The 23,227-nt window shown below is 37.6% G+C and overlaps 3 protein-coding genes across 12 annotated transcripts; 2 read left to right on the top strand and 1 right to left on the bottom strand.

The window, feature by feature from the left end:
* The first annotated feature begins 4,913 nt into the window (after positions 1 to 4,913).
* LOC136224389 (acidic endochitinase-like) lies at positions 4,914 to 6,758 on the top strand. Its single transcript, XM_066012721.1, has 2 exons — positions 4,914 to 5,469; positions 6,243 to 6,758. The coding sequence occupies exons 1-2, from the start codon at positions 4,976 to 4,978 to the stop codon at positions 6,625 to 6,627; spliced, it is 879 nt and encodes a 292-aa protein (XP_065868793.1). The 5' UTR covers positions 4,914 to 4,975; the 3' UTR covers positions 6,628 to 6,758.
* Positions 6,759 to 9,817: 3,059 nt separating this feature from the next.
* On the bottom strand, positions 9,818 to 18,699 carry LOC136224407 (ankyrin repeat-containing protein ITN1-like). 10 transcript variants are annotated; one of them, XR_010686433.1, is made up of 6 exons: positions 18,560 to 18,699; positions 18,345 to 18,420; positions 18,219 to 18,255; positions 11,790 to 11,866; positions 10,865 to 11,012; positions 9,818 to 10,744 (listed from the first exon to the last, which is right to left on the bottom strand). XR_010686433.1 is itself a non-coding variant. In XM_066012764.1 (6 exons), the coding sequence occupies exons 1-6, from the start codon at positions 18,576 to 18,578 to the stop codon at positions 10,173 to 10,175; spliced, it is 282 nt and encodes a 93-aa protein (XP_065868836.1). In that variant the 5' UTR covers positions 18,579 to 18,699; the 3' UTR covers positions 9,818 to 10,172. The 10 variants fall into 10 exon arrangements, 8 of the variants coding, with proteins under 8 accessions (XP_065868836.1, XP_065868830.1, XP_065868809.1 ...); XM_066012764.1 differs by having other exon boundaries at positions 9,818 to 10,196; positions 10,865 to 10,913; XM_066012758.1 differs by having other exon boundaries at positions 9,818 to 10,199; positions 10,865 to 10,913.
* A 1,785-nt stretch (positions 18,700 to 20,484) lies between these two features.
* On the top strand, positions 20,485 to 22,100 carry LOC136217226 (uncharacterized). Its single transcript, XM_066003825.1, has 3 exons — positions 20,485 to 21,404; positions 21,472 to 21,882; positions 21,972 to 22,100. The coding sequence occupies exons 2-3, from the start codon at positions 21,556 to 21,558 to the stop codon at positions 22,098 to 22,100; spliced, it is 456 nt and encodes a 151-aa protein (XP_065859897.1). The 5' UTR covers positions 20,485 to 21,404; positions 21,472 to 21,555.
* Positions 22,101 to 23,227: the final 1,127 nt, after the last annotated feature.

Below are 23,227 nucleotides of genomic sequence, written 5' to 3' on the forward strand. Positions count from 1 at the left end.
CATGTAAACGTTTGTTGGTAACTTATAAATGTATATTATGCGTGACATCTTCTTGTTGTACAAGGTCGATATGGAAACATATCGGCGATTACGTAGGGACATATGGGATCATTGAAGGCGTGGCCTTAGCCGATATGGAAATATATCGGCGTGTACAATGTCGATATGGAAACATATCGGCGATTACGTAGGGACATATGGGATCATTGAAGGCGTGGCCTTAGCCGATATGGAAACATATCGGCGTGTACAATGTCGATATGGAAACATATCGGCGATTACGTAGGGACATATGGGATCATTGAAGGCGTGGACATAGCCGATATGGAAAAAAGTACACAATTTATCAATACTTATTATCAATACACAAATGATGAATACAAAGTAACAATACATAAGATATAGTATACTATTTGCCAGCAGAGTTTTTAGAACAGCTTTCTTCACTCGATATTGTTGGTGGAAGTCGAGATGGAACTCGTAACATACTAGTACAAGTCGCTCGATTATGACCAGTTTGCTCGCATCTGGTGCGCCTTGTCGGAGTTACCTCCTCGCCCCTTAACGGTATTCGGCTTTGATTTCTCGGACGTCCAACTCTAGGCGCAGCCTTTTTAGGAGGAAGCACCCGCCTAGGAGGATCACAAACTTTCCATTCAGACTGGTGGCCTAGTGGATGTATGGGTTCATGGTACGATAATCGTACAGTCTCATTTTTGTAGTATCGATGCACCCACGCATATGCATTCTCTAATCGATGCATGGATGCAATCTTACATACATGTCTGCATGGAAATTGTGACAATTGCCATTTCCTACACGTGCATGTTCCCGCGCGCAGATTCACTATCCCACCCTTACCTCGATCGCCGATTTCAAAATTGTGTGCATCAATGGGCTTATATGAACACTGAACGGACTTATTGACATGTTTATGCATCTTCTCGTTATAAAATGTGGACAAATATGTCTCCCGTTCCCCTGCAAAAACATTTTGAATATGTGAGTACATAAGAACTATTACTATTATATCATGGACGAGGTCCAAATATCATACCTGCTTTTGTGCGCCTCTCATGAAACCATGCTTGGAGGATTGTCCTTATATACTCAACCAACAATGTGATCAGTAGACGTCTACCATCTCCCATTCTTGCGTTGAATGATTCTGATATGTTTGTCGTCATAATGTTATACCGACGTGCGCAGAAGTACGCACGTGTCCATTTCTCTCGACGAGCTTCCTCTAGATAGTCCGCTGCCCCCCGACTTATACTACGAAGTCTGGCGAATCTTTCCTGGAAATCAGAGGTCCGCCATGCTTTTACAACTTGCCAATACGCTATGTCTAACTTTTTCCCGCCCCCAAACTTAGCCTTCACATTCTGTTTCAAATGCTGAGCACAACTTCCATGTACCGCATTTGGATACACCATATTGACTGCATAATCAATGCTCTTGTTCCTATCTGATATTATGACGAGGTCTTCAACTTCACCAATACATTCTTTCAACCTGGTGAAGAAATAAGCCCATGATTCATTACATTCATTTGGCCCAATTCCGAATGCAAGAGGGTAAATTTGATTATTACCATCCTTTCCAACCGCAACATATAGTACCCCGCCATACTTAACCTTTAAGTGTGTTCCATCTACACATATAACGGGGCGAATATGTGCCTTAAAACCCCGGATTGAAGCACCAATGGCCATGAAGAAGAATTTGAAATTATCTTCATCGTCCGTTTCAATATGTGTCACCGTACCTGGATTAACAAATTTCAGTGTCTCACAATAATCAGGTAACAACATGTACGATTCTTCAGGTGTACCACTCGTGCTATCTACCGCCCAACATCTTGCTCTCCAAGCTTGCATGTAAGATAGATTGATTGAAAATAATTTTTCAATCTCCCAAATGATGTGACTTGGACGGTACACCCGATTCTCCATGTCTAACTTCTCACTAAGTATGATACCTGCTACTCGTTTCCCCGCTTGCCTGTGATGTGGCAATAGTTGTCCACCCCTATCACAAGTGTGACTGTCCATACTGTCAATTCTCCGAAGTATGAACATATCTGAACTGAGTATGACTCCACCTCTAGCCCGCCACTTGCATGTGTCAACATGCTTACATCGAACCTCAAACAAGGACTTAGTTGATCTGTGCACCTTCCATTCGAACATATTATCAATTGAATATCTCCCAAGTGCATCTTGCAGTTCTCGTTTGCTTTTGAACATATCATGCGCCTTCAACCCATCACCCCCGGAAGATCCTGTACATTTGATCGGAATGTCTACATCCTCTGGTACTTGTGGAACAAAACGAAATGGATCCGTTCTACTTCTCATTCTTGCATCATCAGCAATCTCATGCAAACTTGGTTGAACATTATCAATCGATGGTTCTGAAACGGATCTTTGGCGATGATCGTTATCATATACGTGATCATCATTGTCAAATCCATTGTAGTCGTTATCGTATCCATGGTCATCGTTATCACATCCATTACCATATCCTTGATCCAATGTAATATCGTCTAGCCCAAGAGGAGATTGGGTATATGGATTCATGACATGTTTTGCCGGACCACGAGTCTCAATTTCTAGGTTAGGCACACAATAACTTATTCTGGTTGCCTCTGCTTCAGCAACATTTTGTGGAGTGAATTCACCAACAGTTGGTCGTCTTACTTCTGCACCAATTGGTCGTTTTACTTCCGCAACGTTTTGACGCCTCACTTCAGCAACCATTGGTCGCCTTACTTCCGCAACACGGATTCGAGAAGTCATAGTCACATATAATGGCATCACATCGGGTTTATTCCATCTACAAAACTCAACGAAACCAGCTATATCACTGTCATCCACAATTTGTGCTAATCGTCCAAAAAGTTTATTTGGACCGTATGTTGTGTGCATTGCCATTTGTATGTCAAAACAGGTTGCATCAACATTCAGGGAAGCGTGAATTCTATCTCTCAAAGTTTGGTAATCAGTTGGGGTTGAAAAATGGAGCACCTTAGATTGACCACCAACGTATATCATAGTGTCCATTGGCCCCTCTTTTTTCCATTCTCCATCCCACGAAACCATACACAGACAAATATTCGGGGTGGACATATTTCTGCATTACCATAAATACATAAGTAAATAATATTAGTATATTATTGTAACTAAACGAAGAAAGTTAACGAAATAAGTATTGGTATTCACACTTCAAACTATGAGATATGCCGATATATGTCGATGCAACTTGCATAAAGACACATATCGGCGCATATACGTCGATATGGCTCATATATCGACGTATATCGACGGAATATGAATAGCCGTTTTTCTAGAATGATCTGTTAAGCGGTGCCTTAAATGCATGTAATGATGACTTTGACTATCAGGCTAAGCATTAAATACGTCGATATATGCCGATACAAAAGAGATTTCGACACCTATCGGCACGTATCTGCAAAGTATTGTCGGTATGAATGTCGATACAGCTTATATATCGACATATATCGACGGAATATGAATAGACGTTTTTCTGGAATACTCTATTAGTGAGCATTAAATGCAGGTAATGATTAATTTGACTTTCACTCTTCTTCGAATGTCACTCTTATTCGAATATCACTTTATAGTCTGTTGAGATTCCCCATGCATATTACAATTCCTTCATCTATAAATAGACTCATTACATGTTCATACTTTATTATTCATTCTAGTAAACTCTTCAGTTCTCAAGTTTATCTGTAAATAATGGCAGCGTCACCACCGGGATCACCACAGTCGCCACCACCACCACCACCTCATCCTATGCCTGAGTTCGAAGAACTCATGGCTTCTTTCGTCCTCTCCTTCCGTGATGGAGACACGGACGAAATCGTCAGGTTCATGAGGGGCATGGCACAAACCATGTCTTGGGCTGCAGAAGAGACCTCTGACCTTCTGGAGTCAGTCATGGCCCAAAACAGGCGGCTCAGGAGGACAGTAAGGCGCCTCAAGCGGGACTTGGCGAAGGCCAAAAAGGACTACGCTGAGGTGTTAATGGGTCCTGAGTATCAATAATTGTGTTTTTTTTTTGTTTTTGTTTTGTTTTTTCGTTTTTTAATGTTTTATGTATTTCTTTCTTTCTTTTTAATATATATATAATATAAAAATTATCTTTATGTTTTATGTGCTTTGTGTTTGAATTTTATGATTTAGAATGGAAAATCACACAGTCCTGTATGTCGATATGAATCTTGTATCGACATTCATATCGACATTGTCGACATTCATATCGACAATAATCGACACTGTCGCGAAAATCGCAGATTGAAGTTCCAAATCAAATGCATCTTCTTACATTGATGTCACTGATTTTAGGGTTTCGCACGAACAGTAATAGCATGAATAGACGACAACAACGATATACATTGGGTTTCAAAGAAACAAACCGATACATCAACAATGAATAGGACGAAGCTTTAAATATTGTAAATTCATGAAAAACTTACATGATTGTGTATAAAATCTTGAAGCACACACTATGGGTTGGATTGATTGTTGATCGTTAGCTGTAAATTGATCCCGTTCTTTAGAGAGAGAGAGAGAGAGAGAGCGCGCGCGGGACGAAAAGAGAAAAATGGGGGGAAGACAACGTTATTAAAAGGTTAGAGATGAGGGTAAGGTTGGAAATTAGTTAATGAAATGTGTTAGTTTTGGTGAGATTTTGAAAGTGTGTTAGAAATGAAAACTAACCCCCAAAAAGGTGCTAGTTTTGTAATTCCCAAAAAAAAAAGGATTGCTTTATTTTGAGAAAAAAAGAACTGAGCCTGAATGAATGAAAGAAAATAGAGGGAAGAGAGAGAGTAGAAGAGCTAAGTTAGAATTTTCAACCCTTATAATTTCTCCCATAGGATACGCAAAGCCAAAACAACTATAAATTCGAAGGTTTTAGACAGAGCAGAGCAGAACCATAATTAAAAATGGCTTACCATAACTCAAAATCTCTTGTTTCCCTGTTAATCCTCTGCTTCTGCAACATTATCTCCTCCATTAATGGAGCAGGAATTGCAATCTATTGGGGCCAAAACGGCAACGAAGGAACCCTAGCTGAAACTTGTGCAACTGGAAACTACAAATTTGTAAACATTGCTTTCCTCTCTACTTTTGGCAACCGCCGATCTCCAACCCTCAACTTAGCCGGCCATTGTAACCCCGATTTCGGTACTTGTACCGTTTTCTCCTCCCAAATCAAATCTTGTCAAACCCGAGGTATCAAAGTCCTCCTCTCTCTCGGCGGCGATTCCAGTACTTACTCCCTTTCCTCCGCCGACGAAGCCAATCAACTTGCCACCTATCTCTGGAACAACTTCCTTGGCGGCAGATCATCTTCCCGTCCACTAGGCGATGCCGTTTTGGACGGAATTGATTTCGATATTGAACATGGTTCCGGCCGATTTTGGGATACTCTTGCCAGGTACGGATTTTCAATTGGGTAAATAATTTATTAATCCCTATCTTTTTTATCTAGCACGTTTTATTTTAAAAAATACATTATAAAGTCTTTATATTTTTTTTTATCAATATTAACCATTTGATCTTTCTGTCTAGTTTTTTCAGATTTTTAACAGAACATATCTTAGCTTTCAGGACAACTATAATAGATACAAAACGGTCACGTTATTTTGTTTTTTTTCTGTTTGTCTGTTTATGTTAAATTTAATTTTTTAAAATCTAAAAAAGAATAGACAAAAGGACCAGAAACTTAATATTGATAAAAGATAGGGATCTTATAATGTGTTTTTCAAAATAAAGGGACTTAACAGTGTGTTAAGTAAAAAATAGAGTACTAATAAATTATTTACCCTTTATCTAAATAAAAACACACTGAAACACTTCAAAATTAAAAAAAAAAATACAATAGGAAAGCGGTGGCGTAGTTGTCATGTATTATCTAAGTGGCAATCACATGTGGTTCAATAAATGACCGAAGGTTGATTACTGTTAATATGACATGTCACTTTTCTGTTGTTTACTTGTTGTCAAAGTCGTCAGAGTTATTTTATTAAAAAAAATTCAATATAAATAATTTTATCGAGAGAAATTGATGTTGAATATTCAAAGAGATAACTTGTGTTAACACAATCATAGTATTTGCTTATGATTCTAACGTTCTCTGCGATATATAGGTCACATAACGTAACACGATTATAATAATATGATAACTTATTTTGACCCTTTTATTAACAGGGCTCTTAAAAGATTCAACGGGCAGATGATTTTATCTGCAGCTCCGCAATGTCCATTTCCCGATGCAAATTTGGGAAGTGCTATTCGAACTGGACTGTTTAATTATGTTTGGGTTCAATTTTATAATAATGGACAATGTCAGTATGCTGGAAATGCTGATAGTTTACTGAGGTCTTGGAACCAATGGGTTACTGTTCCAGCAGGTCAGGTTTTCTTGGGGTTGCCAGCGGCTCGTGGAGCTGCCGGGAGTGGATTTATTCCTGCGAATGTGCTTACTTCTCAGGTTCTTCCTTCTATTAAGAGGTCTCCGAAATATGGAGGAGTAATGCTGTGGAATAAGTTCTTTGATAAGGGATATAGTGCAGCTATTAAGGGCAGTGTTTAATTAATTACTTAAGTATCAATACATTTTGATTAATTAATTAATCGGAATGTTTAAATAAAATATTAAAGGTTATTACTTTGAGGATAATAAATGTGATTATTATATAACACAGCAAGTTGCATTCTCTTTAAGTTCTCTTTTTGTGGATTGCTATACGTCGTTCATATTTTACTTAACGTCGCCTTCTGTTTGACATTTTTACTCTTTTCATTTTTCATTCAAAAAAGTGAAATTCTCTCAACCGCGAAAAACAAAACGAAGAAAAATCATGCCTCCAAAACAAGGAAAAATACTTGAACATCTAAGTTTCGTATTTACCAATAATCTGAAATTTAACGAATTTAACTTGAAGCGAATTTTTTTTTTCATTGAATTTGCTCTAAACGGGTAGCCCATACGGTCCGGTCCATGGGCCAGTAGTATGAACTACCCGTTTCACCTAGGTAGAAACGGGTTGCCTACCCGTTTTTACCTAGGTAAAACGGGTCCTGAACCCGTTTTCCTTTATAATAAATATTAATTATAGATAAATTATGTATTGATTGGATAGAAAAAACGTATAAATAAATTATTGATTGGAAATAAAAAATACGTATTGAAGTGTCCAATTAATTTTTATTTGGTAAATTATATTTATTTACCTTTTAGAACGTAAATTTAATTATAAGTAAATTATGTATTGACTAGATAGAACAAGGTATATATAAATTATTGATTGGAAATGAAAAATATGTATTAACGAGTGCAATTAATTTTTATTTCTTAATTTATATTTATTTATCTTTTAGAACGTAAATTTAATTATTGATAAATTATGTATTGATTGGATAGAAAAACCCGTTTTCCCTAAAGGAAAACGGGTTCAGGACCCGTTTTGCCTAGGTAGAAACGGGTAGTTCATACTACCGGTCCATGGACTGGACCGTATGGGCTACCCGTTTAGAGCAAATTCAACGGAAAAAAAATCGTTTCAAGTTAAATTCGTTAAATTTCAGATTATTGGTAAATACGAAACTTAGATGTTCAAGTATTTTTCCTTGTTTTGGAGGCATGATTTTTTTTGTTTTGTTCTTCACGGTTGAGAGAATTTCACTTTTTTGAATGAAAAATGAAAAGGGCAAAAATGTCAAACAGGAGGCGGCGGTAAGTAAAATAGAGGCGACAAATAGCAAAACCCTTATCCTCTTTATTGGTATTTATACTTTTAAATAAAAATAAAAAAAATATTATCTCGTGAACATATATACACCACGACTCAGATTCATGAAATTATGGAGGTACAAATGAATACTATAATTGAGTTGACTATTCACTAAAATCTCCAATTTGATATAAAATTATCGAATTATAATCATAATTATAGGTAGATTAATATATATATGAATATTATAATGAAGAATTTAGATTAAGGAACAAAATAATAAGTGCATAAAAATATATTGGTCTTTTAAAAAGAGTTTTAATATTGGTGTGTTACAAATAGGATATAAACTTATTTATAGTAGTAGACTTACAAAATGAATGGTTCTTTTTTTTTTTTTTGGTAGGAAAATAAAAGAAAAAACAAACAAACAAAATGAATGGTTCTAATTACACTTATCTTTAACCATAACATATGTATATTCAATACATATTTAGTTCTTGGAGGACATCCATTTAATTTGATTGACATTCATTTAATATGGTGGACATCCATTAAATAATTATTAACATTTAATTATAATTATTCATAACACTCCCCCTTGGATATTCATCCATGCGAATAGGGCACTGTGTCACGTCCGTGCCTAAAATTTCTAGTCGTTAGATCCTAATATTTGATTTGGTTATATCTTTTAGGCGGTCAATAAATGGTAGAATTGATTGGGTATTATGATATAGTTTAAAACTCTAATTTATGTATTTATATGAAAATTTAAAATTTAAAGTAAGTTTTTAAAGAAATTACAAAATAAATGGACCGTAATTGAATTTTTGCCAAAACTAATTATATGACCTACGAATTTAAATGTATATATATATAAAGTAATTAAGGTAACTTACACTATATTATTATATATTTAGAAAAAAAAAACATTATACACCATTTTAATGGCCTTAGAGTTTTTATTATTATAAAGGATGAGGAAGTGGCATGTGTTAGACACATGTTGACGTTAGAAAGAAACTAGTTTTGGACCCGTGCTTTGCACGGTTTTTTATTTGGTTTCGTGACGATTGTGTGGGTATCTACAAATTTACCTATTAACACCTTAATGAATATATAAAGTATTTGCTTAAAAAAATAAATATTTTTTGTATAATAATTTTTAAATTTATGACGCATTAAAAGTATTAAAAAATAATGAATAATTCAGTTATTTTTATTTCATACTTTTTTGAAGACTATTTGAGTATAAATTACATGTTTTTTCATCATTTCATCATTGAATGAGAATTTTCAACTGTTATTTTTTTTTGTAACTTTTTAATTTTTACAGACATTTGAGCATAACTGAGGAAAATATAATCTAACATCGGCTAGTAATTCTGTAACTATTATTTATTGTCATTATAATCATACATCTAAACGATATTGTGTTCTTTAAAATCTAAAAGGTAATTTAATATCTAACAGAGTCAAAACAATCTGAGGAATGTAAACTTTCTATCCAATGTTACAATCCATAACTTTCACTTCTTCAATTAGATAATCAGATGTTCTCTTAATCAAGTATGGTTGCATATTCCAGAAATTTTATCTATATTACAGACTAACTCGACATGTATTCCTTTCTTTAATATCAATTTATGAAATAAATTTTTTTAATTTAAAATATATAATTAATCCTACACATCTCTACTTATTATTATTATTATTATTATCTCATTTATAAACAAAAAGTTATACATTTTAAATTGGATATCTTATATCATAACAACATTTTGATGTTATATCTTTAATATCAATTTATTGAATTTTTTTTTTTTTTTTTTTTTTGCAATTTTTGTGTTCTTGGTTTTCAAAATTTCATATGGTTTAAAATTGTTTGCTTGAATCTTTCTTTTTTTAATCTTAAAAAATATAATATGCTAAAGCAAGCCAAAGGTTTGTGAATGGTTAATGTAGCTAAATTTATGTATTTATATATTTTTGTTTTTTGTTTTCGGCAGAGCAAGAAATGAAAAGTATACAGAACTGTGATCCATATTGGCATTTGCAAGAAAGGAATTTGATTCCTTCCATATTTCATGGATTACAAAGCTATAATTAAGTCATTCAAACAAATAAGTCATTGAAACACATAATAATTAGTAATACTCATTTTTTTTCATTCCAATCTAACATGGGATTTCTGCTACATTTTTGTGTCTCCTCCCTCATTCTTCTTTTCATGTTTCTCCAACAAATTTCTTTTGCTTCTCACGAATCAAATATCAAGGCTAGTTTTACATATATCTGGACATGGATTCTGATGCTCAAGCTGGTACACCTCCTAACTCTCTTATTGATTAAGAATCATTTCTAATCTTGAGAAGCTTGAGTTATTTTCCTTTGCATTTCTTTACCCACTGACCTTGTTCTCCGCCTGCTGCAAAATGTTTTTAGCTAAAACATTTTGGTTGTTATCATGAAGTGCTAATATATGCTTTTATGTTGATGATCTATACAGATAATTTACCAACTTATTACATGCTCCAGATAAAGAACTTTTCATCCTTAATCAGTTAAGTGAATAAATACGAATCAGCAATTTTTGAAGTTAAAAGGCTACGACTGGAACTCTCTTTTATATATCATAATTGCAGCAAAGCATATCAGAATTGCAGCAGTAAGTTTGTATCAAGCAATTTTGAAATTGAAGAATTGAGCAGTAAAAACCGATAAAAAGAAGCTTTAAACATATCTATAGGCTGAAGCCAAATAATTGATCCTAAAAATGATGTTAGCAAGACTAAATAACATTTTAGTATGATTCCAAAAAAAATTAAGATTTTAGTAACTGAATGCAAATTGAAACCAATATTGGACAACTAATAACCCGTAATATTGGACAACTCTTGAAGGATACACCATCAATGAGAACTAAGTATACAATAAAAAAGAATAAGACCTGCAATCACGTATGCATACTGGCTGAAGAAGACAATAAAAAGGTGGAAATTAGAAAAATCAGAATCAATTAAAAGCAAAAATCCATGACAATAAAAGGTAAGCAGAATTTTCACTGGAAAAATTATTGCAAGTATTTCTCACCTGCATCGCAATTTGACAACATGAGAATAACCAAAAGACATGAGGGAAACTGAAAAGGAAATGAAAGTGAATCAGTAAAAAGTTCATTACAGAATTGGCATTAGAAACTTTATCTCTTCAAGAGTTGCGCATTATAACCAGTAAAAGGCTGCATAATGAAGTTTGCATTAAGATAGGTAGTGAGGGAGAGAGTTTAAATTGAAAAATTATGTAATTCCAAAACCCATTGAATTGTTCACAAACAATGAAAGAAATTATACAAAAGGAAAAACAAAGATATAATTTCCTATTTTCAATAAATTTTCCAACATACATTATAGCCTCAATATTTGAAAGAACTCCTTCAAAACCTACCCTAAAAGTGTCAAAGATCAGTGGAGAGAAAAGAATGATATAAACTGATGCAGTAGTGCAGATTTTCCCATGGTACTGAAAGAGACTCATTCAAAGGTGTTGGAATTGGTAATAATATAGATATTTTTTCTAAAGAAATTGAAGAAAACGAAGATAAATTTTGAATTATCAAGGTTGTGCATCATTTCAATAAACAAAAAAAAATGAGGAAAGAAGAGATAGCTTAATAGCATATAGAAAAACCGTCGGAAGCAACATGAATCAGATAGGGGAGATTGAAGCCTTTCTTTCGCAAAAAAAAAAAGGTAAAAAGAACAAATCAGGTACTTAATGAGTGAACTTGCTGAAATTGATAAAATTGGAGATTTTTCAACAGGCAAAACCGAATGTTGTAGGGAAATTTACCTAGACCCAGATGCAAGTGTTTTAAAAAAACACAGATACAATCAACAAAGGGAATAACACAATCCAATCCAAAGGGATAACAGCACATTCACTATCCGCAAGAAAAGAGAAATAACGCAAATAACCCTTTTGTCAGTCTAACATAAGGAAATCGAGATAGTAATACCTCAACTCGCGTCTTCCTAGTTGCCGCATGTATTGTTGTGTTACCAAAATAGTCCGGAGGCATAACGATGGCTGGATCTGTCTCAAGAAGAAATTTAACCACATCACAGCTCTGCCCTTTAACAGCCATATGAAATGCAGTCCGCCCCTTCTTATCAGTCATATTGTTTATTGCTAAATCCAACACACAAATTCATTACAATTAGAAATGTAACTATATATTACTACATATGTATCCCATCAACAATAGGCATATACCAGAGCTTCTGAAATTGATTCAATCCATAACTCTAGCCATGACTCTAGTCTCTAGATTTTAATATTGAAAGCCATTCCACCACAGTAAAAGAAAAACAGTGATAATAAATGAGAGTTCAGGCTATATGTTGTTACACAAACCTAAAATAAAGTTTTTAAAATCTACAATTAAAAGTAAAAACAAAGAAAAAATCAATTACCTGTAGTACAAATCCAATCCAAAGGGATAATTAAAGATATAAGCAAGTATTTGTTAAGAAATAACCAAACCAACTATATAGATCAATAATAACCAGAGATAAATGAAAATACAGAGCAAAGGCTCCTCTTTGATTGAATGAAATAGTGATAAGGTCTCCTTCTACAAAAGGAATACCTTCACAGGGAAGCAGCCCCCATTCCTCCTGTAAAAGTTGGAATTCCCAAAATAACTAATACTCACACACTTCTAACAGATACCCACCCCTTTATTTAATACCCTTGTCTTACTAGCAGACAACCCTTGTCCCTGCTTACAGACAACTGACACTTACCCCAGCTTACACCTTAGCAAGCTTCCTCCTTGTGTAAACCCTTAATACTTCGGGCCCCTCCTCCTTGTCCACTTCTCTAACACTGCCGCCCCCTTGAAGATCAGTCTTGTCCTCAAGACTGAAGTTGGGAAATTGAGCTCTGATGTTGATTTCATCTTCCCAAGTAGCCTCATCAACATTCTTCCCCTGCCACTGAATCAACCACTGGTGCACTTGCTCTCCCCGTTTGCTTACTGTTCGTGTAGACAAGACCTGGGCTGGTTGATCCGAATCATCAAGTGACACCTCAAAGCCTTCAGGAAGAGATGGTTCCACGGAACGGGGCTGATTTGCCTTCTTCAACATCGACACGTGGAACACGGGATGAATTTTGGACTGTTGTGGTAACTGAAGTTCATATGCCACCTCCCCTATACAACGTAATATTTGGAATGGTCCATAAAAGCGAGCCGCTAGTTTCTGGTTAATTCGTCGAGCCACAGACTGTTGTCGGTGAGGGCGTAATTTCAAGTAGACCCAGTCTCCTTGTTCGAAATGCACATCCCGCCTCCCTTGATCAGCCCGTACTTTCATTGCTTGTTGAGCCTTGCTCAAATTAAACCTGAGTTGAGCCAAGGCTTGGGTGCGATCCGCAAGCTCTCTTGCCACCCATTCCACCCTTATCTCACCCGGAACAAACTGTAATGGAGTCGGTGGTTTCCTGCCATAAACAACCTCGAAAGGAGTTGTACCCGAAGATGTGCGAAATGATGTGTTAAACCAGTACTCTTCCCATGGAAGCCAATGAACCCAAGTTCGAGGCTGCTCAACTGAAAAACATCTTAAGTATGCCTCCAAACACCTATTTGTGACCTCGGTCTGTCCGTCCGTCTCCGGGTGATAAGCCGAAGAAAATTTCAGCTGTGTTCCCTGCAATTTAAACAACTCTGACCAAAAACTGCTCATGAATATAGGGTCCCTGTCACTGATGATTGCTTGTGGAATGCCATAGAGACGGATAATTTCCTTGACGAAAATGTCTGCTATTGATCTCGCTGAATAAGGATGCTTTAGTGCCACAAAATGCGTGTATTTACTCAGCCTGTCCACTACAACCAGGATCGCATCGAAACCCTTCGACTTAGGCAGCCCCGTGACAAAATCCATCGATATCTCCGTCCATACCACCTCCGGAATATTCACCGGTTGTAACAGCCCCGCCGGAGCTAAAGTAGAGGCTTTGAAGCGTTGACAAATGTCACACTTTCTCACATACTCCTGCACCATTTTGCTCATTCCCAACCAATAGACGTTAGCAGCTAGGCGTCTATATGTTCGATAGAACCCCGAATGTCCACCCGTAGGAGTTGAGTGAAACTCTTTTAACAATGATGGAATCAAAGAGGATTGTGCTGAAATAACTAACCTGTTCCGATAAAGCAACACCCCTTGTTTCACTTGATACCCTCGTCTCGCCTGAGGATTCTATTGCAAGTCTGCTCTGATCTTTGCTAATTGTGGATCGGTTTCCGCTTCTTTAAGAAGTTGTGCCCCATCCTCCCATTGCGGGTAAGACGTGATCAGTGATAATTCCCCCTCTTCCTCCCTCCTGGAAAGCGCATCAGCAGCAGCGTTTAACTTCCCGGGCTTGTAAAAAATGTCAAATTGGTAACCCAATAACTTGGCGACCCAATTTTGCTGATCACATGTTGTTATCTGTTGATTGAGGAGGTGTTTGAGGCTCTTTTGGTCTGTAAATACCCTAAATTTTCTTCCCAATAAATAGGTTCTCCAATGGTGGATTGCCAAGGCCAAGCCCATGATTTCCTTATCGTAGGCAGATTTGGACAGATTCCGATCGGCCAACGCCTTGCTGAAAAACGCTATTGGTTTTGCGTTCTGCATCAGTACCGCTCCCATGCCTTTGCCCGATGCATCACACTCAATATCAAACGTCTCTTCAAAGTTGGGCAGGGCTAACAATGGGGCGGTTGTGAGGGCACGCTTTAAAGCTGCAAACGCTTCCTGAGAGCTGTTGTTCCACACAAATCCCTCCTTCTTTGTTAGGTCCGTTAAAGGTTTCGCAATTTTTCCGTAGTTGGCTATGAATTTTCTGTAGTAGCTGGTTAGGCCGAGGAATCCCCTCACCCCCTTTACTGTTTTCGGCACCGGCCATGCCACAACTGCTTCAACCTTTGCTAGATCCATAGCAACTCCCTCTCCCATGATGATGTGCCCTAAATACTCCACTGTGATACCTCCAAATTGACACTTCTTCTTGTTTGCTACGAATTGGTGTTCTGTTAACACCCTTAGTGCTTCCTCCACGTGTTCTAAATGAGCTTCCCAACTGTTACTGAAAACTAGTATGTCATCGAAGAATACCAAGATGGACTTTCGTAGAAACGGTCGGAAAATATCGTTCATAGTAGCTTGAAACGTCGCCGGTGCGTTTGTCAATCCAAACGGCATGACGAGGTACTCATAATGCCCGTTATGGGTGCGAAAAGCCGTCTTCTCCACATCACTCTCCTTCATCTGAATTTGGTGGTAACCCGAGAGTAAATCAATTTTGGAGAAGTAACGAGCTTCGTGCAACTCTTCCAATAATTCATCTACCACCGGTATCGGATACTTGTCTGGAATTGTAACCTTGTTCAAAGCCCGATAATCGACACACATCCTCCACGTCAAATCTTTCTTTTTTACCAACAATACCGGACTAGAATAAGAGCTCCCGCTGTTTCGAATAATTCCTTGCTCGAGCATATCCTGCACTTGCCTCTGAATCTCATCTTTGTGGTGATGAGGATATCGGTAGAGGCGAACACTGACAGGTCCACAACCCGGAATGAGATTGATGGAGTGAGCGATGTGCCTCGGTGGTGGTAGTCCCCGTGGTTCCGAGAAAACGGGAGCAAATCTGTTTAACGGACTCTCAAGTAGCTGCTGTTGATTCTCCTCTACCTTTTCCAATTTTCCAAACTGGGCCTATTGAATGATCACAGACTCCTCTTTGTCGTCTAGCCACACCTGAAGCGAAGATGTTTCCCTTCTGCCCTTAACAGCCCCCACAATTTCGACCAGCCTCCCATCCTTCCAAAACTTCATTTTCTGTAATTTCCAATCGTGCCTCACCTCTCCTAGCGTTTGCAACCAGTCAATTCCCACGATTAGGTCTAAATTTCCAATGTCTAACACCAATGCCTTAATGTTGCATTCACAATCTCCCATTTTAATGCAAATCTTAGGGCAATATATATTTACCTTCACACGAAACCCGTCTCCCAATCGAATCATCAACTCCCTTCCTTTTTCACTATATAGCCCTAAGGCCTTCACTAACCGCCCCGATACAAAATTATGTGTAGCACCACTGTCTACCAAAATTGAAATTGGAATACCTGCAATTGTACCCATAAATCTGAACGTTTTCAATTCTGCCTCATCGCTTCCAACCATCCCGTTCCACTCTAATACTTGGCACTCACCTCCTCCGTCTTCAATTTCCTCCCCTTCTCCTAATTTAACTGCTTCAGCGAGCACAATTTCTCCATCAGCGTTTACCTCTTCATCATCCGCTAGCAATAATACCCTCAAACTCCCTTGAGCACAACGATGTTGAGGGGTATACGACTGGGCGCATCGGAAGCACAAATTCTTTTTCTTCCTCTCGTCCCATTCTCTCTGGGTTAGGTGTCGTGTTCCCCTATTGCGCAGTATTGCTGAATTTTGCCCTACTGAAGACACAGATGCAGAGCGTGAATTCTCCCCCCTAAAATTGGATGTTGGTTTATTAGATGACCCAGCCCATTTAGATCCATCTTGGCCCACTGAGTTATTTCTTGTAACATTAAAGCCCCTTCATGTGCTGTTAGTCACATGACCATTATTGCCTCTTTCCTTCATTCCCCAACTAGAACCAGAAGTTGTGCTGCCGCCTCTGTTTTTCATCGCCGTCGTTTCAGCCGTCCGAGCAAGACGCATCACTTCCAATCTGGTCGGCGGGTGATGCATCCGAACCTTGTCACGGATGTCTTCCTTCAACCCTTTGACAAAATACCCCACATATTGCATTTCTGGTTGCCGTGGAACTAACGACGCCACCAGCTCAAATTCCTCGATAAACTCTGCCACCGTGCCCCCCTGTTGTAAAGCGGCGAGCTCCTCATATGGATTAGGGAGGTCCAGATGACCAAAGCGCTGTAAAAATTCCTCCTTAAAGATCTCCTATAATAAGTTCGGATTTGACTCGTAAAGAATCGTGAACTAGTTAATCGCTGGCCCCTCCATACAAATTTCAGCATTGTCCAGTCTCAACCTTTCTGGTGTTCGGTTGATTCTGAAGTAGGTCTCTGCCCTAGTTAACCACCCCCGAGGGTCTATTCCATCGAACATGGGCAGTTTCACCCTCCTACCGGCCAAGGACAGGGCTGTATCCACATTACTGGCGTGAGTATTTCCCACCATCTCAAGGAACCTCCTTGCTCCTGGAGTTTCAATATGGCCAATCATGAGAGCCTCATCGGTGCTCCCTTCTGTGTGCTCTCCCCTAACATTCTTGCTTCGCGAAACGGAAGCATCATCACCGTCCGACAACTTTTCGAGTTTCTTCAGAATGGCGGCTAGCTGCTGGCGTGTTTCCTCGGCAGAAACTTGTAGTGAGGACACACTTTGAGATAACATCGTAGATTTCCTTCCCATTGCTGTAAGTTGCTTCTCTATCCCCACAATTTTTGCCTCTGTAGATTCAAACTTGCCTTGGATCCGAGGATCCATTGATTCACCGGTCTTAGACATCCGGCAGGTCGGACCAAATTGTTAAGAAATAACCAAACCAACTATATAGATCAATAATAACCAGAGATAAATGAAAATATAGAGCAAAGGCTCCTCTTTGATTGAATGAAACAGTGATAAGGTCTCCTTCTACAAAAGGAATACCTTCACAGGGAAGCAGCCCCCATTCCTCCTATAAAAGTTGGAATCCCCAAAATAACTAATACTCACACACTTCTAACAGATACCCACCCCTTTATTTAATACCCTTGTCTTACTAGCAGACAACCCTTGTCCCTACTTACAAACAACTGACACTTACCCCAGCTTACACCTTAGCAAGCTTCCTCCTTGTGTAAACCCTTAATACTATGGGCCCCTCCTCCTTGTCCACTTCCCTAACAGTATACTTAGATGCCTTAAAAGTAAAAACAAAGAAAAAATCAATTACATGTAGTACAAACCCAATTCAAATGGATAATTAAAGATATAAGCAAGTATACTTAGATGTCCTGTCATTACATAGTCAGACTTAACATAGTTGTCTGTCTGAAAAATAGATAAATTCATAGGATGAATAAATCAAATCTACAAACAAAACTATAAATAGAGAAAAAAATCTACATAAATTGATAGGATGAAACCATTTTGACATACCCAATTAAATACTCGAAGAAAAGAGAAAATAAGATGCTAGAATGAAATCAAACTGAGTGGAAATTGAATTTGAAAATGCAAACGAAAACGAAAACCGTACCATAAAACAAACCACAATGTGGAGAGTGTAGTCAAGATAATTTATGCAATCCCAAAAATAAAGCTATCATGAGAGTTGAAACCGTAAACCAAGGATACAAAATTTCAAAGGGGAAGATGATTACCTGCATTGCTGGAAATCTTGAGAGTTGAAGTTGATTGCTGGAAAAAAAAAACTTTCAAATTGATTAAAATTATCAATAAATAATTTCATAAGTAAAGAATTACCCATAGAAAAACTCATTTCTCACCTCCACTCTCCAACAATCTGCTTAACAATCGGTGCTTCTCGAAGAAATATAAGGGGTACTGATCGCAATATTTCGCCTGCAGAAACCCAAAAATTTATGCTGCTAAACTCAGATTTGAAGCAATAACCAATATGTGAAACATTAAAAAAAAAAAAGCAAAATCTGCGGAAATTGTGAAATTGAGACAAAATTCTGAATAGAGGATGAGTGTTAACCGTTTTTTAGAACGTGCATAGAGAATCGGAGATGAGTGCTAAAAAGCTACATAAATTGTGAAAACTGAACCGTATTAAAGAATCTGATCTCATGAGAATGTAAAGCTTTAGAAGGATGACACATCAGCAAAAGGAGTCTTAAAAACATGACACGTCATTATTATGACTACAGATTTAGTATAGGTATAGATATATATGTTAAGTATTTTGATGAGGTGTCATTCATATAATTTTTATAAAAAAGAAAATATCTATTTATCTTGACATATGTAATAAAAATATATTTAAGTTGACATGTGTAATAAGAATCGCATGGAGAGGGCCATTATTGAATAATATGAAAAGATAAATTCATTACCATTATGAAGGGGAAGAAAGAAGGGACTCCTTTTAATTCATAAGGAGATGATGAGAATAAAAAGAAAAAAAAAATGAGAGAGAGGATTTCTTTTAATATGTACACATAGATGAAAAAAATAAGTAAATGGTGGAGTGTTTTTCTTATTAGTGCGGACAGTTAGAAGTGCAATGATGGGTTCATGGGAAGCTTTACGAGAGTCACGAGAGGTAATATTAGTTTATCTTTATTTTAGTTCTAATTAGCAATTATATTTTAAATAGACGAACATTTAGAAGTTTCGGTAACGTAAGGAATGACACTAGTAAATTGTCACTGAACCATCGGTCGGAATTAATGATGTCAGTTTAGTGTTATACGGTGACAAATAAACATAGTCTGATAAAAGTGTTTGGTTTAAAATTTAGTTTTAAGTTATTTATATAATAATTAAGTGATATTAAAATAAGTTATGGATTAGAAGGACTAATACCGATATTTACCAATTAGAGTCGGTATAAAGAAAAAAAAAAATAGAATATAATTTGGTACAAGGATTTGAATATAAAATTAGTACGAGTAGACTTATGACACCGTAACGAGTCTAACGATATATTCGGTTTAAAATATTTATACCGGTTTAGTATTACACGTAGCTATTCCGGATAAAAATAAGTTATGAAAGTAATTAATTTAAAATCTATTTAAGTTTATATATATTTGAATGATTTAAATTCTTGGAACTGTGAACTTATGATTTTTATGGGAATATATTATTTAAATTATTTATTTTTTATTTTAATTGTAAAATGATGAATTTGAAGTATAATTTCATATTTGTGGTATTAACTTTATTGGATTTAAGAATAAAAAGGAGTCCTGGACCCACCCGTCAATAGATATCGGCGGATCCTGGACCCGCCCGTCAAGAGATAGCAACGGGTCCTGGACCCGTCGCTGCAAATCTCAAGTCGTTTTCTGTCCCGATTTTCGGGACAGAAAACTAACAACTAAAAAAATAAAAAAAAATAATTAACTATATTTAGCGTATTTGTTTTGAAATATTTAGCGCATTTTTTTAGAAATATTAACATGTTGTTTTTAGAACATATTTAGCGTTTTTTTTTTTTTTAGAAATATTAACGTGTTGTATTTAGCACATTTAGCTTGCTGTTTTTTGAAATTTAGCGTATTGCTTTTAGTAACTGTTGAATGTTTATTTTCCAGCGTGACATTGAAGAGGGTTCCGGACCTCGCCATCCTTCTAGACGTGGTGTTACAGTCTCTGTTCGGAGGGAACGAGGAGCCGAGAAGCTCATGGCGGATGCTCAAAGGGTGCACATGACAGTGCAGCGGCCCATGAGTGACGATGAGGATTATGCTACCATGGATGATGGTGAGGACCTTCCCGAGAGCGACCCTAGCCCAGTTCGTCGGGCGTCGAAGGGAAAGGGTGGTCGTGCCGAGTCATCTGGTAAATAATTTACATTTTTCTCATAATTTTTTATTTATTAATTTACTTTACTATAGAAAAATGGTATAAATGTTATACGTTTAATACTATTGTAGGAAGTAGTAAGTGCTCGAGGAATGTTATAGAGGATGACTGGGTTGTGACGGATCCGGTCCCCGGTGGACCAATTGATGGTACTGTGATTCCCAGCTTCTTGGGACATGTCGCTTCTACCATATGGATCGGACAGCTGAGGTCGGAGCTCAAGGGCCACACTAGAGGGACATTCTGCAAGAAATTGAATGACTGGTATAAGAGTGCTCGTCTAGAGGTCAGGCCGCTTATACGGGGATCGCAACTATCACACCTCCCATCTACCATGTACACACACATTGATATGCCTCTTATATGTGCTTTTGTGGAGCGGTGGCAGCCAGATACGTCATCATTTCACATGCCATTTGGGGAGATGACGATTATGCTGCATGACGTATGGGAGATTCTACGTATCCCAGTGGAGGGGCGGTTAGTGTCTGATAGCATTGGTGGGGAACAGCTTCAGTCGGTAGTGATGGAGGTGTTTGGGGTGACTAGAAATGAGCTGCTGGCTACCCATTGGAAAGGTGGCGGGGTATTCTGCAATTCAGTTGTCTCTTTATGCTCTGTAGGTCGGATGTCTGAGTTTGAGGCTATCGGGTGGATGTTTTTGATGTTCGGTTCCACCTTATTTATAGACAAGAGTGGCGACCAAATCCGACCCGCGTGCGTACTAGAGGTGCAGGATGGGGTAGAGGATGTGGCTGGCTACTCCTGGGGCACAACTACACTAGCATACCTATACCGGCAGCTAGGTGTTGCTAGTAGAGGAGATTGTGGACAGATAGCGGGTTGTCTGACTCTTTTGCAAGCGTGGATATACGAGTATTTCCCATGTTTCAGACCTCAGCGAGAGGGACTCACACCCCATCCGGATGCTCCCCGAGCTCGTATCTGGATCACGACACAGCAGCCCAAGACAGAGACTCGTTTGAGAGATTTGCGTCGCAGCGGCGGAGGTACGATTTCTACTTGTACAGTAATAAACTTTTTAGGAAGATAATAATTAACTTGTTACATTTGTAGGTGATGTGGATGCCATACGGTCCTGACATAGTGACCCGCACTCCTAGGACTATCTATAGAGGATGGATATGATACCGGGATGTCATGGAGTCGTATATGCCTGATAGATGTCTCCGTCAGTTGGGGTATATCCAGATTGTACCCATGCATGCTTTCAGGGGCACGAAGGTTGTACGTCCTTGGAATAGCAGTCGGTATCGGTTAGAGCATCCAGTTGTGGTTGCTGACGATTGTTGGTCATTTTTCCCAGCAGCATCGACGTTCATGTTGATGATATACACTCTTGCTCAGATTCCATCAGCATGTGATGAGACATACATGGAGTGGTACACTAGATATTCGCATCCACACATCATGCCCGATATGGATGCACACCCACAGACAGTTCTCACTCGTTCGAACAGTGAGATGGTAAGTAATTTTGATTTTATCAAGTTAATACGAGTTTCTAACAGTAATATTAATTAAGAACATTTTTGTTGTGTTTTTTGTTTTTGCAGTGGGTTAATCGGTGGACCACTATGGGCACTGGCATGTTAGCAGCTCTTCGACGCGTAGATGAAGATACGGCAGAGATGTGGGCGGAGGAAGTGGATAAGCTTATGCATGATTGGCATTTGGCCAAATGATTATTGATGTTTAAACAGTATTACTAGTATGTTTATTTTAGTTGTTTCATTTGTACTAAACAGTAATATCAGTATGTACTAGACAGTATTTTTAGTATGTTTATTTTAGTCTTACTAGAAATAGTATGTTTATTTTAGTCTTACTAGAAATAGTAATGCCAATTAAACAGTAATCTGCAGTTCAGTAAGTTAAATAAATAGTAATTCCAATTAAACAGTAATCTGCAGTTCAGTAAGTTGAATAAATAGTAATTCCAATTAAACAGTAATTCCAATGTTTGACACTAAACAGTAAGTTCACTAAAAAGTAATGACACTAAATGCCATATCCTGCAGCTCTTGATAATCTATCCCACTGTGCTCACCGATCTGCATACAAAAGGTCCCATCCTTCGACGCTATTATCACGACATATGTTCCAGTTAAGTAATATCGGCGGCACTGGAAAATCGCTGGATAAGTCCAGCCGAATATAATGTTCACACCGACGACCTAAATGAGCAATAACAATTTCTCATTGTGGTCGTGTAGCAGTTGCGGGTGCATACAGTGGCAGCACAGTACCATATGAAAATAAGCTCCCTCCATTCCCATATCCGAAAAAGAATACAGCAGCATTGTATAATGACGCAATCGGATACAGGTCATCAAAAGTTATCATCCAATGGTCGTCTGTACAATTCCCACCATCCCAAGCAATCCGCTTAACTGCCGCTGCAATCCCATCATAGTAAATTGGCTCGTATAAAGAACGTTTAGCAATTATTTTATTCACTATAGCCGTTCTAACAAAATACCAACTCTCTTCATCACCGAATACTCGGTCTACCACAACACGAAACCCACAATTACCATCACCCTTGACATCGAGATAGGATTCAATATAAGGCTTTATGATTTCAACGATTTTGTCATAATTATGGTAATCAGTAATATCACATTCAGTGGCAGCAGTACCTATAATAATATAGCTCTAGACTTAATAAACATTTAATAGTAAAAGGAACACAGTTGATTTTATACACAATTATTACGTAAATTAAAAATACCTGCTGATCGGTTAGAAGAGCGCCCACGACTCCGACCCAAACTGGAATTCCGAGCCCGTCCACGACGACTGTCACGAT

This window comes from Euphorbia lathyris, chromosome 1 (assembly GCF_963576675.1).
Source record: "Euphorbia lathyris chromosome 1, ddEupLath1.1, whole genome shotgun sequence".
Lineage (NCBI taxonomy): Eukaryota > Viridiplantae > Streptophyta > Magnoliopsida > Malpighiales > Euphorbiaceae > Euphorbia > Euphorbia lathyris.